General features: G+C 42.9%; 1 protein-coding gene across 15 annotated transcripts in view; it reads left to right on the forward strand.

The window, feature by feature from the left end:
• Positions 1-13,562, forward strand: part of CADPS (calcium dependent secretion activator) — a 471,095-nt gene that overhangs the window by 285,850 nt on the left and 171,683 nt on the right. For all 15 annotated transcript variants that reach the window (XM_086367063.1, XM_086367067.1, XM_086367064.1 and 12 more), the window contains exon 8: positions 5,262-5,401. In XM_086367063.1, coding sequence (XP_086223189.1) covers positions 5,262-5,401 — 140 coding nt within the window. The remainder of the gene's footprint in view (positions 1-5,261; positions 5,402-13,562) is intronic.

Raw genomic sequence — 13,562 nt, forward strand, 5'->3', positions numbered from 1 at the left:
AGTATTCTTGCCTGGGAAATCCCATGGACAGAGGAGCGTGGTGGGCTGCACATATAGTCCCTGGGGTCACAAAGAGTCAGTCACGACTTAGTGACTGAGCAGGCAGACAGAGCCAGTTAACAGCATTGTGGTGGGTTCAGGCGCACAGCAGAGACCCAGCCATACACGCACATGTAGCCCTTCTCCCCCAAACTCCCCTCCCCCTGGATGGTGGGACTGGATGGGAGGGGAGTTTGGGGAAGATTCCTTGGACCCCTTGAATAAGTGTTTCTATGTGTTGATTCTTCCCAAGTTTATCAGGACACAGCCACATTCCAAGATTCTAGTGCTATGTTCCTTCATGTAGTAGTATTTCATTGGTTCTATTCATGTTTTTATGTTTCATTTTTATTAGTCTTGCTAACTAAAAAGTAGCTCATTCATATACTTAAAAAAAAAAATAATCTAAATGGATATATAATGAAAATGGATGAACCCACCCACCTAACTTTAGTATCTTTTACCAGAGAAAAACCTTGTTTTTGATGTGTTGTGTGTTCTTCCCCAGATATTCTTAGGAAGTACAAACTTAGTCTGGACAAACATATTTGAATATATCTCTCTTTAAAAAAAGAGAGAAAAAGAACGTAGTTGGATATATATTGCTCCACACTATGCTTGAAACACCAGGATATTTGGAGATTAATCTGTATCACCACATACTGACTTCCCTCTTGTTTTCATAGCCACATACACTATGCACATGTATTTATTTAGATTGTCTCCACTCTCTGGCTATATAAACAATGCCTCTGTGAATTACCTTAAGTTTATTTCTTTCCATGTTTGTGTACATAAATAGGATAAATTTCAAAAAACTACCTTGCTGAATGAAAATTGAAATTTGAAAGATACTACCAGATTGTCCCCTAAAGAGTGTATGTGCTCAGTCGCTCAGTTGTGCCTGACTCTTTGTTGCCCCACTAACTATAGCCCACCAGACTTCTCTGTCCATGAAATTTTCCAAGCAGGAACACTGGAGTGGATTGTGACTTCCTACTCCAGGGGATTTTCCCAACCCAGGTATCCAACCCATGTTCCTTGGTCTCCTGCATTGGCAGGCAGATTCTTTACCATTAATACCAACCGGGAGGCCCCAAAGAGTATACCCCAATTTATAATTCTCCAAAGGCATGAGGGAATGTCTGTTTGCCCACACTCTTGCCAACACTGCAGTTCTGTCAAATACATTCATCAAATAGGATTGCAGGCCTGCCATGTCTGGTCATTTGTGCCATGCACAGAGCAAACAGGAATGACAGGAAAAAGTCCATAACCTCAGAAAATGTAAGGGATGGAGACAAAAAAACAGAAATTACAGTGTTGTGTGGTGAGTGCTCTGCTAGAGAAAGATACCTAGGGAACACATGGCAAGGGGATATATTCTAGTCTGAGGAGCAGAAACACTGACCCAGGAGAATGCAGAGATCAGGAGAGACTTACAGGCTAAGTGTTGGAGGGGATCAGCCGGGTAAAGGCTGAGGGTAAAGCCATCCACCAGAAGGATCTGTCTGGATGCCCAGGTAATGTAGGGAAGCTGGGGCCGGCTGGCATGCAGCTTACTGCTCAGGATGGCGTGTGTTCCCACATCAGCATGACCACATCAAAGCACAGCACACATGGACCGCAGCTGAGATGACAAAGTGCTTGATTAGCAGCCTGGAATGTCTAGATGAGGTGTCTGGACTACTCAGGACTCTTGTGTGCTCATGTGCCCCCAGAAGGACCCTAATAATTCAGTGGGGCTGACACTTACAAAGGGTTTGGCAGCCTGTCGGGCACATGGCAGGGTGGGGGTGAAGATGGAGGAGGACTGCAGTGACCTCATCTTGCCATCCACCCTAGAGATGAGGTCTCCCCAGGGAGTGATCAAACGGGAAGAAGCCTTTGTAGAGCGGACAGTGATGATCTGTGGCCATTTGTGTCAGCGAATGGACAGCATATTGCCAGTGGGAAATGTGCCCAGGATCCATATGGTGGATGGCCTGTTAATGAGCTCTGGGTACACAGTGCCCGTTTCGATTTTGCCAAATGAGCAGAAGCCGAAGGAGGCCCTGGGCCTTACCTGCTGCTGTTCTGGCCCTGGTGGTGTTTCCCTTATCAGCTCCTCCCCTTCCTGTTTCCCAACTCATCACCTCTTGGGCCAAATGAGCACAGCTGATAAGGTCAGCTTCACCAAGATCAGCAGGGCCTGCTCTCTACCTCCACAGTCTGGGGAATCAGGATGTGGAACCTGATGGAGGTGGCCTAGAGGGACAGGCGTTATCTTGAGAGATAATGAGAGATCTCTACAACCCAGTGGCACTGTGACTGACTTGTTTCCTTCCAGTGGCCCAAGGCATGCCACAGTTCCCTAGTGCCAGGTAAGAGAGCTGATAACATTTTGTGATAGAAATTTCAGCTAAATCAGCCCTCACAAAATGAGCAAATGACCAAAAAGATTACTACAGAAGAGCTATGATTTACAGATGATACTGGTATTACAAGTCTGGCAAAAAAATGTGAAAACGGTGGAGGTGACATGAGTCCTGCTAATGAAGAGTTCTGCCATCCATGTCATGAGATAAAAACAATGCCAGTGTGGATGTCCATCAAAACAGTATCAAATTTTCCAGTAAGTCCTCTTGAACCACGGATTGACATCTGGTATCACTAACAGTGAGCCTTGCATTACCTTTACACAGATAGCTAATGATAGTACAGAGCCACCAGCATTAGCAAGATGTTTAAAACTAGAGTTTGAGAGTACTTCCCTGGTGGTCTGTGTTTCCATTGCAGGGGCACAGGTTCAATACCCAGTCAGGGAACTGAGATCCTGCAAGGATGGCAATGTCAAAAAAATGAATAAAATAAAAAATCAAAACAGAAGTTGTTTTTTTTTTTAATCTTTAACCCTTCTTTTAAAAACTTCTGTTTGTGCATGTTTTAAAATATATGTAATGCAGTATTAATATAAAGTAAAGATACAGCATGTAAAACATACATGGATATATATTTTATATACATTTATATTAGTTTTTATATTACTAGTAATCTATTTACAGGATTTTGGCTACTTGCTTAAAAAATTTTTACTGAAGTCTGTAATGATCCAAAAATGTTGGCAGCCTCAGTTTTGAAAAATCAAGCCTTCTTGTATTTTAATCAGGTCATTAGACCTTCAGTTCAGTTCAGTTCAGTCACTCAGTTGTGTCCAACTCTTTGCAACCCCATGAATCACAGCACGTGAGGCCTCCCTGTCCATCACCAACTCCCGGAGTACACCCAAACTCATGTACATCGAGTCGGTGATGCCATCCAGCCATCTCATCCTCTATCATCCCTTTCTCCTGCCCCCAATCCCTCCCAGCCTCAGGGTCTTTTCCAATGAGTCAACTCTTCACATGAGGTGGCCAAAGTATTGGAATTTCAGCCTCAGCATCCGTCCTTCCAATGAACATCTAGGACTGGTCTTCTTTAGGATGGACTGGTTGGATCTTCTTGCAGTCCAAGGGACTCTCAAGAGTCTTCTCCAGCACCACAGTTCAAAAGCATCAATTCTTCAGCACTCAACTCTCTTCACAGTCCAACTCTCACATCCATACATGACCACTGGAAAAACCATAGCCTTGACTAGACGGACCTTTGTTGGCAAAGTAGTAACTCTGCTTTTTAATAGGCTATCTAGCTTGGTCATAACTTTCCTTCCAAGGAGTAAGTGTCTTTTAATTTCATGGCTGCAGTCACCATCTGCAGTGATTTTGGAGCCCCAAAAAATAAAGTCTGACACTGTTTCCCCATCTATTTCCCTTGAAGTGATGGGGCCAGATGCCATGATCTTAGTTTTCTGAATGGTGAGCTTTAAGCCAATTTTTTTACTCTCCTCTTTCACTTTCATCAAGAGGCTTTTTAGTTCCTCTTGACTTTCTGCCATTAGACCTTAAAAGGACTCAAATGTTGGAGTTATCAAGAAGGTACACATTCTGTTTCATCAGAAAGACAGAACTGAGTGGATTAAAAAAAGGGTCAGGCCTAGAATCAGAAGGGGTCAAAAATCAGCAGGCAAGACACATCAAAGTGGGCTGATTTTATTTTCCTGCTGCTATCTCCTATTCCGCTCCGAACTCTTGCTCCTCAGTCCCACAGGAAGCTGTGTGCTCCAACCCTCCAAGTGCAGGCCAAGCCTGCATGACTGCACAGAGAACGACACAGCCTCTGGAAGGCCGGAGTGTCCAGCCCTGAGACTCTGACTGCCTCCTCCCTCGTCCTCCTGCACACTGCAAGGGGCTGCCTTTACTGCGCCTGGAGAAAAGAGAGGCTTTGAAAACAGTCCGAACAGCATGCACCAAACCACTCTTCCATCCCAGAAGCAGAGGCCCAGCTTTTGTCATGCCTATATTTGGTTCACATTCCCTTTGTTTAGGGGGTTTTCCAAATACTTCACTCCTCTTGAATGTGTATTCCCTAGACCCCAGGTAGCTCCTGAGTGAGAACTCTTTTGTCGTATCATGCAAAAGTGGATTTACAGGAGAAGTGGGTCCCCTTCTGGCTTCACTTACGGCATCTGTGACAATGAGAGCTGGGACGGAAGACCCAAGTCACTTTGTCATCTCTGAAGCACCCTAGTGACAGGCCTTTCCTCAGAGCCTGTCCTTCTTCAAGCTGTGTGTGCTTCCCTCTAGGCCAGGACAGAGTTGGGTGCTGTGTGATGTCACATCCAGGTTGAAATGTGGGACTCTAAACCTGTCCCATCAAATCATGTCCCTTCCGTCTTTCCCTGCAACCCTAAAGGGATTTTTCCTCTCGAAATAGCAGAAGAAATCCTGAAGAATGGGGAAAGGAATAGACGTTCTCTCTGCTATAGAAGGGTGTTTCTTTCTTTTATGCAGCCATCTTTGAGGAGAGTAATGTGTGGAGTACATTCTTAGTTCTCTGTTGCTTTACTCAAAAGCATGATCACAGAAATTGTGATCCCTGCCCTTTCAGAATTAGCCAGGGAGAGAGAGAAGAAAGCCGAGAATGCCACTTCTGTCCTCAGGCCAGGCTGCATGGCACCAGTCAGCCGTGGTTGGTAGGTGGATCCTTGGATTTGAGTCTGATGTTTAAGCCTTAACTGCCTTCCTGCTGGCCATAGGGCATGGTAAAGACCCTCACTTCTCAGCAGTAAAGTTTCTCATCTGTGAAAACATATCTATATTGTGTTCCTATTTTCTGGCTAAGGTGGTTGTCTTTTTTCCCTGCAGGTTATTCTCCATCCCACACCCAACAGCCCCAAACAGTCAGAGTGGCACAAAATGACAGTCTCCAAAAACTGCCCCGATCAAGACCTCAAAATCAAACTCGCTGTCCGAATGGACAAACCTCAGAATATGAAGCATTCTGGGTAAGTGCTCCTTCTCTGAGGGGTAATTTCTTCATTCATTTCTTTATTAAAAAAAAAAAAAAAGTTGATCTTTGGAGAATGACATGGAAGAAAATATAAAGAAATATATGAGAGATTATTAAAATTCATGACTGTGATATTTACTATAGACTTCCTTTATCCTTATGATTATTGTATTTGCATTTTTGCTACACTCTCAGGATAGTTGTTTCTTTCTCCTTTTCTAAAAAAATTTCCAGTGCAATTCAAAACCTTCCCAGGCCCAGGCTGGGTGATTCTGGTTTATGAGGTTTTACTGGCTTCACAGACCTTCTTAAAGGCATGTAGATCTTTCTGACTCTCCGACACACGCACTTACACTTTCATTAACAGCCAAATCCGGGATGTGTGGGCAGTTGCCTTAGGCAACCTTCAAACAATCAATTCACATTGAATCAGTTTTAGTGTGTAGCATAGCATTTAAATTAACCACAAAGTGGAAAATTTGTCTTAAGTTTCTTAAGATTTGAGAGGAATGACCAATAAAGTAATTTCAAGTAGGATTAAAAAAATAGATAAAATGTAGTTCTATTTTATAGATCAAACCAGTGGTTTGTACAGAAAATGTTTATTGACACGTGGGTTTATATTGAGTGCTATCACCCAAAGCTAAATTGCTTGGACCCCACAAGCTCAGAAAATGTGATCACTTAGAAAGGAGTTGGGCCATTTAACTCTGATGAGGGCAATGCTTAACCAATGAAAGGGAGTGGGTTGTTTTCCAAGGATTCTGCACGTACCACAGCCAACCAGCTGTCATTCTGCTTCAAGTGGTAAAACTGACACGAAAATTGACGCTTGGTTATGTGCTAAATATTTGGGGAATTCATAAACCATATACCAGGGACTGGCCACTGGTTAAGATAGATTTAAACAGAAGCCCATGAGAGATCCAGAGGGATGAGAGGTCCAGCAGTGTGATCAGGATAAGCGGTTCACATCCCAGCAACTGAGCAGACCACGGCAGCCTGTGAGCCGCGTGAAGAGCAGCACTCTGGTCTTGGTGCTTCCAGACTCTAGGGAACAGAGAAGGCTCAGGATTTGAGGGAAAGATAGATACTTACCAGCCAGGGCATTGGAGGGAGTCAGATCAAGCAAAGGGCTCCCACAAACTAAGGACCAGGTACTGAACCTGGGCTCTGGCTTAGATTTGAGGAATTTCCATGGCATTATCTGGTGGCCAGACTATTCCTAGAGTGTGAGGTGGGATTTTGGCAAAGCTCTTCTGCCTGTGGCCGTGTAAAGGCTGTAGGGGAGTGAGCCAGGGCTCTGTATATGCTCTGTCCTTTTTCAGCCGTCCATCATGCAGGGCATCCAGTTTTGCTTCAGTTACATTAGCAACGCATGAAAATGTTTGTGATATGTTTCTGAGGTCAGCTTTTCCTCCTTCTCATATTCCTGGCGCTTATTCCCAAAATGTTAAATGGGATTTCTCCCTAAAATCTCTTCTTGTTCAATATAAACATCCTACTTTTAAGACAAAGGATTTGAGAATTCTGTTGGGTTCCTATGGCACCCAGAAACAGATTATGGGTCTGAAGCAGACATTGTCTCATAAATACTTGGTAAGTATTTGCTAAAGGAACACAAACATGAGTGAGCAGTATGGAGGTGATAAGGGCAAAGTGAAGAGGATAAAGTAGACAAAAAAGAGAATATGAATGAATATATCTGTCCTTAAACATGCTTCAAAAAAAAAACTTGCTTAAAAAGATCAGTAGCTCACCCCACTTTCTAGGCCCCTTTGAAGCTCTGAACTAGGAATTTTATAAACACTCTGTTCTTTCATCCCCACTGCAAACACTTGACACACATATCCCTTTCCTCATCAGACAAATTCCTGTTTCTTACACTCTCTTCATTTCTCTAACCAATCTGGGTTAAGTAATTTTTCTCTTGATGCATTTATAGAATTATTAACATGTTTCAGGCCATCTTGAGCTTATGGATGACAGGAGAAGTCTGTAACTCACTTCTGATGGGCTCCACAGCTATTTCAGTTTACTAAGCTGCCATTTAAAAACTACCTCTGCCAGGAAATACACCAGAAGGGCATAAAGCTGCTCTGAAAAGTGAATGGTGGTGGCCTTAAAACATGGTCTGACCCACTGCGCCTTAAAATCAGAATGACCTTAGCTACTCAAGGGATGATGTGAGGAAAATAAAAATGTTCTCAACTATATATTTTTTTGCATTTGAACTTAAAATAGCTTTATGAAGCCCTATTATATGGGGAAGGAGGATAGAAATATCAGAATAGTGTCACAGCTTAAAGAATGAGAGAAAGGAATTTTTAAGAATTACAGCTGAGATTATATTGGGTTGGTGAAAAAGTTTGTTTGATTAGTGAATACATTGTTCAATGAAGTTCTTGGTGAAAATGAAAAATAGGTTTTTAAATTATACTTAAAACTGAACGGACTTTTTGGCCAACCCAATAAATTGTATCTACTTCAATGTTTGTTAAAATTCTAAAGGAAACATTAGAATTACTATGATTGACTCTTTTTTGTGTGTGGACTATGGTTCCTGGAATGAGCCACTGGGCCATTTGAATAGCTTTCTTTATTAAATGGGAAATTGTCAGCGAGAAAATCAACACTGGTCTTTGGCTTTAAGGTATGAGTATTGGGGATGTTTAAGAATGAGCATCTCTTCAATGACTTTCTAATTTTTCATCTTTTGTATCCATTTGATGCTTTCAGGTTCTGGAATTGCATGCATTTGCATTATCTCATTTTACCCCTGAAACAGCCTCCCAAGAATTAGGTATCATTATCCCTCCATCTTAATAAATAGTCTTTCCCTTCACTCAGCTGCTCAGACCAAGACCCTTGGAGTCATCTGTGACAGGTTTCTGTCTCCCACCCTTCATCTCACCCGTCATTAAGCCCTCTTCATTCCCCCCTAAGGTAAATGTAGAGTTAGCCTCTCATCACCACCACTGCACCCCTCACTTGCTGCACTTGCCCCGTAAGCAGTTCCCTGGCTGCTGCCCTTGCTTCCTGTCAGCTGTTTCCCAATCTGAAGCCAGTGTAATGTTTTTGGAAAAATGCAAGTCAGATCCTACCACTTGAATGCTGGAAAATCTCCAGTGATTCCCCAAGCTCATTTAGAATAAAGGTCAATGTTGTTCCCATGGCTCCAAGGCCCTACCTGATAAGGACTCCACTGCCTGTATCATGGCTCCAGCCTCACAGGCCCCCTTGCTCTTCACCAAGGACTTCACGTGTACCCCCATCTCAGAGCCCTTGTCGCCACTGTTTCCTCTGCCTTGGAAGTCCCTTCTCCCCCACCCAGATATCCACATGGCTCACCTTGATTGCTGCACCTCTCTGCACCTTATCAGATGCCTTTCCTGGCCCTTCTGTCCTCTCTCTACCTTTTTCTCTCTCTCACCATTCTTTGTTTCACCAGAGCACTTACAGTCATCTCACATACCAGCTATTTCTTCATTTACGATTTTGTTATCTGTCTTCCCTACTGTACTTTGAGTTCCTTATCAACGGAGGCATTTGTTGTCTTTGTTCAAAGAAGCTAGTACAGTGCCTGACTGTACTAAAAGTTCAGTAAATTTGTTGCTGTATAAATGAATATGGACGAATGAATGTCCACTTTACAAATAGGAAAACTGAGGTTTATAGTGGTGAGCTCACTTGCCCAGGGCAGAGTAAGCATCAGAGCCAGGTCTAGAATTGTGTTATTTCTTTCCATTTGAAATGAAAGAAATCAACTTGATGGAAGACCTGAAACATAAATAAAATACAAAGCTTCCCATGGCTCCACTGGGAATTCATTCAGTGAACCACAGTCCACTCAAGCAGAAGTAATTTATAGCAATGCTTCTGGGTTTTTTGGGCTGATTTTTTTAATTTAATAAAAACTGTAAAACTTAAATCCAAAAAGTTCAACAAACACATGTTTAAGAAACATGGAAAAAAAACCTGTAGAAAAACACAGTGTAAGTATAATGTTAATAACCAGTGATAAAGAGCAAATCATAAAAGCAGCCAGAGGACAACAAAATGTTGCACACACAAGAACAAAACTGTAGAGGGGAGGAGAGGGTGAGATGTACGGAGAGAGTAATGTGGAAACTTACATTACCCTGTGTAAAATAGATAGCCAATGGGAATTTGCTGTATGTCTCAGGAAACCCAAACAGGGGCTCTGAGGGAGGGAGATGGGAGGAAGGAGGGGATATATGTATACCTACCACTGATTCATGTTGATATTTGACAGAAAACAACAAAATTACGTAAAGCAATTATCCTTCAATTAAAAAATAAATAAATTTTAAAAAGAACAAAACAGTGCTTGTTAGAAACGTTATAAGTGAGGGCCTTCCCTGGTGGCCCAGTGGCTAAGACTCCATGCTCCCCTTGCAAGGGGCCCAGGTTTGATTCCTGGCCGGGGAACTAGATCCCACATGCTGCAACTCAGACCTAGTGCAGCCAAAATAAATAAATAAATGTAGTTTTCAAAATGCTTTAAAAAAGAAGCATTACAAGTGGGAAGACAGAGGAGCAACACCTTTAATGTTCTCAGATCTATATACCCAACAAAAACATCTTTCAAAATGACTGACAGAATTGTCAGCCATGTTTCTTAAAATCCCGTCTCCTCTTCCATGTTTTCAGCTGTGCCATTGCTCTAGACTTCTTGCGCTTCAAAACGATCACATTCTTCTTCCTGTCCCATCAGTCTTCAAGGCACCACTCATTTTGACCTAGTCTCTCTGTCAGTACTACCTAAAATGACCTACTTGAATATATTTGGGATTCCACTTTATTTCCCATGGGCTTATTTTCTATAATTAGATCAATTAAATCAAGTTAGCTGATAATGTTGTTTAAATCATCTAAATTCTTACTGATTTTCTGTAAATCATTGAAGTCTGACTATAATTGTGGCTTTCTTTCTTTCTACCTGAGAGTGCTGTCCATTTTTACAGCATGTGTTTTGAAGCCGTCCATCTTTGCGTCATACATTTTGAAGCTCTGTTATTAGAAGCATCGACATTTAAAATGACCATGTCTCCTTGATAAATTGACCCTTTTATCACTATAAATTGATCTTTATCCCTGGTAATATTTGGCCCTGAAATTTATTTGGCATGACAGTAATAAATATAAACACTCCAGATTTTTTAAAAACTAATGTTGGCATCGTAAATCCTTTTGCATCCTTTTATTTTCTTGCCTATTTGTGTCTTTAGATTTAAAGTGTATTTCTTGCAGGGATCATAGAGTTAGGTCTGCCTTTTTAAATCCAACCTGAAGATCTCTGCCATTGGGCATTAGATATCCTTTTAATTGGGATATTCAGCCTGTTTCTGTTTAATGTGGTTATTGCTAAGGTTAAATTTAAATTAAATTGGTATCTGTCATCTTGATGTTTGTTTTCTGTATATCCCAACTGATATTTATTCCCTTTTTTCCTACCTTCTTTTGAACTAGTTGAATACTTTGATTCCATTTTATCTTCTTCATTGTATTGCTTTATATAAATGCCAATTTATATAAATCCCAAGTGACTAGAATGTACTCCTCTCTGAACCTCATTTTGCTCAGCATAAGATGGAGGTAATGATAATATTTGTCCTAGAGGATTAAATGAGTTGATAAATGTAAAGCATGTAGGGCAGGATCTGAAACATGGGAAGAGCTACGGCCACAGCTACAGAAGAGTTGGTAGTGGTGGCTGTTGTCATCGTCCATGTCATTTGCTTTCATCTATACTTTGCACCTTTTCTCAGTGCATGCCTCTTCCTGCTGAGATGCTGCAGGAAGATGGAAGCACCTGGAGCCTTAGCACTTGGTAATCTCTTTCATTCCTCAGTGAATGAAGGGAAGCATCCTAGTAGTAATAATGGCTTTTGTCCTCTTGTGATTGGTCTTCTTAGGAAAAAGTCTCATGAAAAATTTCCAGCAACAACAACAAAAAGGGATCTCCGCCTTATTATATTGTGATGGTCCAGGCACCATGGTGACACAGGAGTAGAGGGACACAGAGGAGAGCTGTTACAGCCTCCTACATGCTGAGGACTGAGGCTCACTCTCCACTTCAACCCAGGTGGCACTTCATTCATTTCTAGGCTCCTCCGTGACTTCTGGTTCCACGGTCCCCCTACAATGAAACCTCCGCCTCCCTGGTTCCAGGTCTCTCTTAGCCACCTCTACCCCTTTGTAAGGGGAAAGTGATTCTGGCAGATGTCGTGGAGGGCCATGTACTCTTCTCCCTGCGCTAGAGGCTCATCCCTAGGCACCCGAGGAGACACCCGAAGATACACATCAACATTTCCCCACGAATAGCCATTGAACACTGTCCGTGTGCTCACCTAGTACTAAACACAGACAATACTTAATAAACAGAGCTGGTACATTCACAGACTCTGCTTGGAAGACTGCCCCGTGGTTTTGTTTTTTTACACAAATGACAACTATGCAAGCCTCACCCTGGGTGCTCCTCTGCTAGGTGGTCCCGGAGCAGAGGGATGCTGGCACCGGGGACTCCTCCATGCGTACCCTGGGTGCTCCTCTGCTAGGTGGTCCCGGAGCAGAGGGATGCTGGCACCGGGGACTCCTCCATGCGTACCCTGGGTGCTCCTCTTCTAGGTGGTCCCAGAGCAGAGGGATACTGGCACCAGGGACTCCTCCATACGTACCCTGGGTGCTCCTCTGCTAGGTGGTCCCAGAGCAGAGGGATACTGGCACCAGGGACTCCTCCATGCGTACCCTGGGTGCTCCTCTGCTAGGTGGTCCCGGAGCAGAGGGATGCTGGCACCAGGGACTCCTCCATGCATACCCTGGGTGCTCCTCTGCTAGGTGGTCCCGGAGCAGAGGGATGCTGCCACCAGGGACTCCTCCATGTGTTTGCTCACGATTTCCTGGACCCAAAGTTGAACTGAACCCAAGTGGATCTTTCTCCTCCCTTTGTAGTCCTTTGTAGTTCACTCCGGACTCTCATAGAGCTAAAATGCCACCAGTGAATGGCAGGCATGTCAGTGTCTCACAGGCATGGATTTTAAGAAAATGTTACAAGCAAGGGTATGTTAGAAGCATGATGCAGAGTTTTGCCTGGAGCCTCAAACCCAAATATGTGAACCTTGCTTTATTTCCCAGTAGTTGTGTGCCAGAAGCTGAACACAATTGAAATAGAGAATCCAATGATGAGTCCTTTACAGAGTTGGTAATTGCCTATATTGGGTTGACCAAAAAGTTTGTTTGGGATTATCTGTGACATGATATGAAAAACCCAAACTTGCTGGCCAACTCAATAATTCTTTCTACTAGGACTATTTTTACTACTAATAATAACAACAAACATCCGTAATGCCTAACATTACTGAGCACTTACTATGTGCCAGTTACTGTGTAAGTATCTTCATCACTCCTCACAACAACCAAATGAGGTAGGTAGATGCTGTGCCAGCCCCATTTGACAGCTGAGTAAACTGAGGCATGGGGTAGCTAAGCCAAAAGATAGCTAATGGCAGGCTAATTCCCACCTCAGTACTTCCACCTTGAGTTTAAGATGTAACCCTCAGCTTAGCTTAGGCTCACAGTACTATAATATTGATATGTCTGTTCCCAAATCCAGATTTCTACATATCTGGATGGCTTGAAGAGACAGCTGAAGGCCACTGCCCACACAGGTCTGTCTGTGGAATGAGGAGCTGGAGTGCGAGGTGGGGAGCGGGGGGAAACCACCTGTATATCTACAGTGAAAGAATTCCATCTGCTCCAGGTGCATTCCATTCTGCTTAAGGAGCATGTTCCAACCTAAGAAAATACAGAGCTGGAGCTGGCTAGACAGAAACAGTGCCTTGTAGCCCTCAATTTTTCTCAGTTTTGACATCTTCTGTTATGTGCCAGATTAGCAATAAATTCTGAGGAAAACCTCAGATGGAAAACCCTTCTTTCAGGCAAACCAAATGATACTTTCTAAAGGAGGATTAATTTTTCTCTGATCTCACTCAGCTTTCCTGTTCAGTAGCTTTTAACCACAAGTCTTCTCTGATTGGAATAGCCGTTCATGTTCTTAGTTCAATAAAAAAGCCAAAGTTTGTGATTCACAAGAGGAAGAATAGCGTGCTGAAAGGGCAGTCCAGAGCACTGTT

The sequence above is a fragment of the Bos grunniens genome, chromosome 22 (assembly GCF_055505025.1).
Source record: "Bos grunniens cultivar Pamir isolate PY7600 chromosome 22, Bosgru_T2T1.0, whole genome shotgun sequence".
In the NCBI taxonomy this organism is placed as follows: domain Eukaryota; kingdom Metazoa; phylum Chordata; class Mammalia; order Artiodactyla; family Bovidae; genus Bos; species Bos grunniens.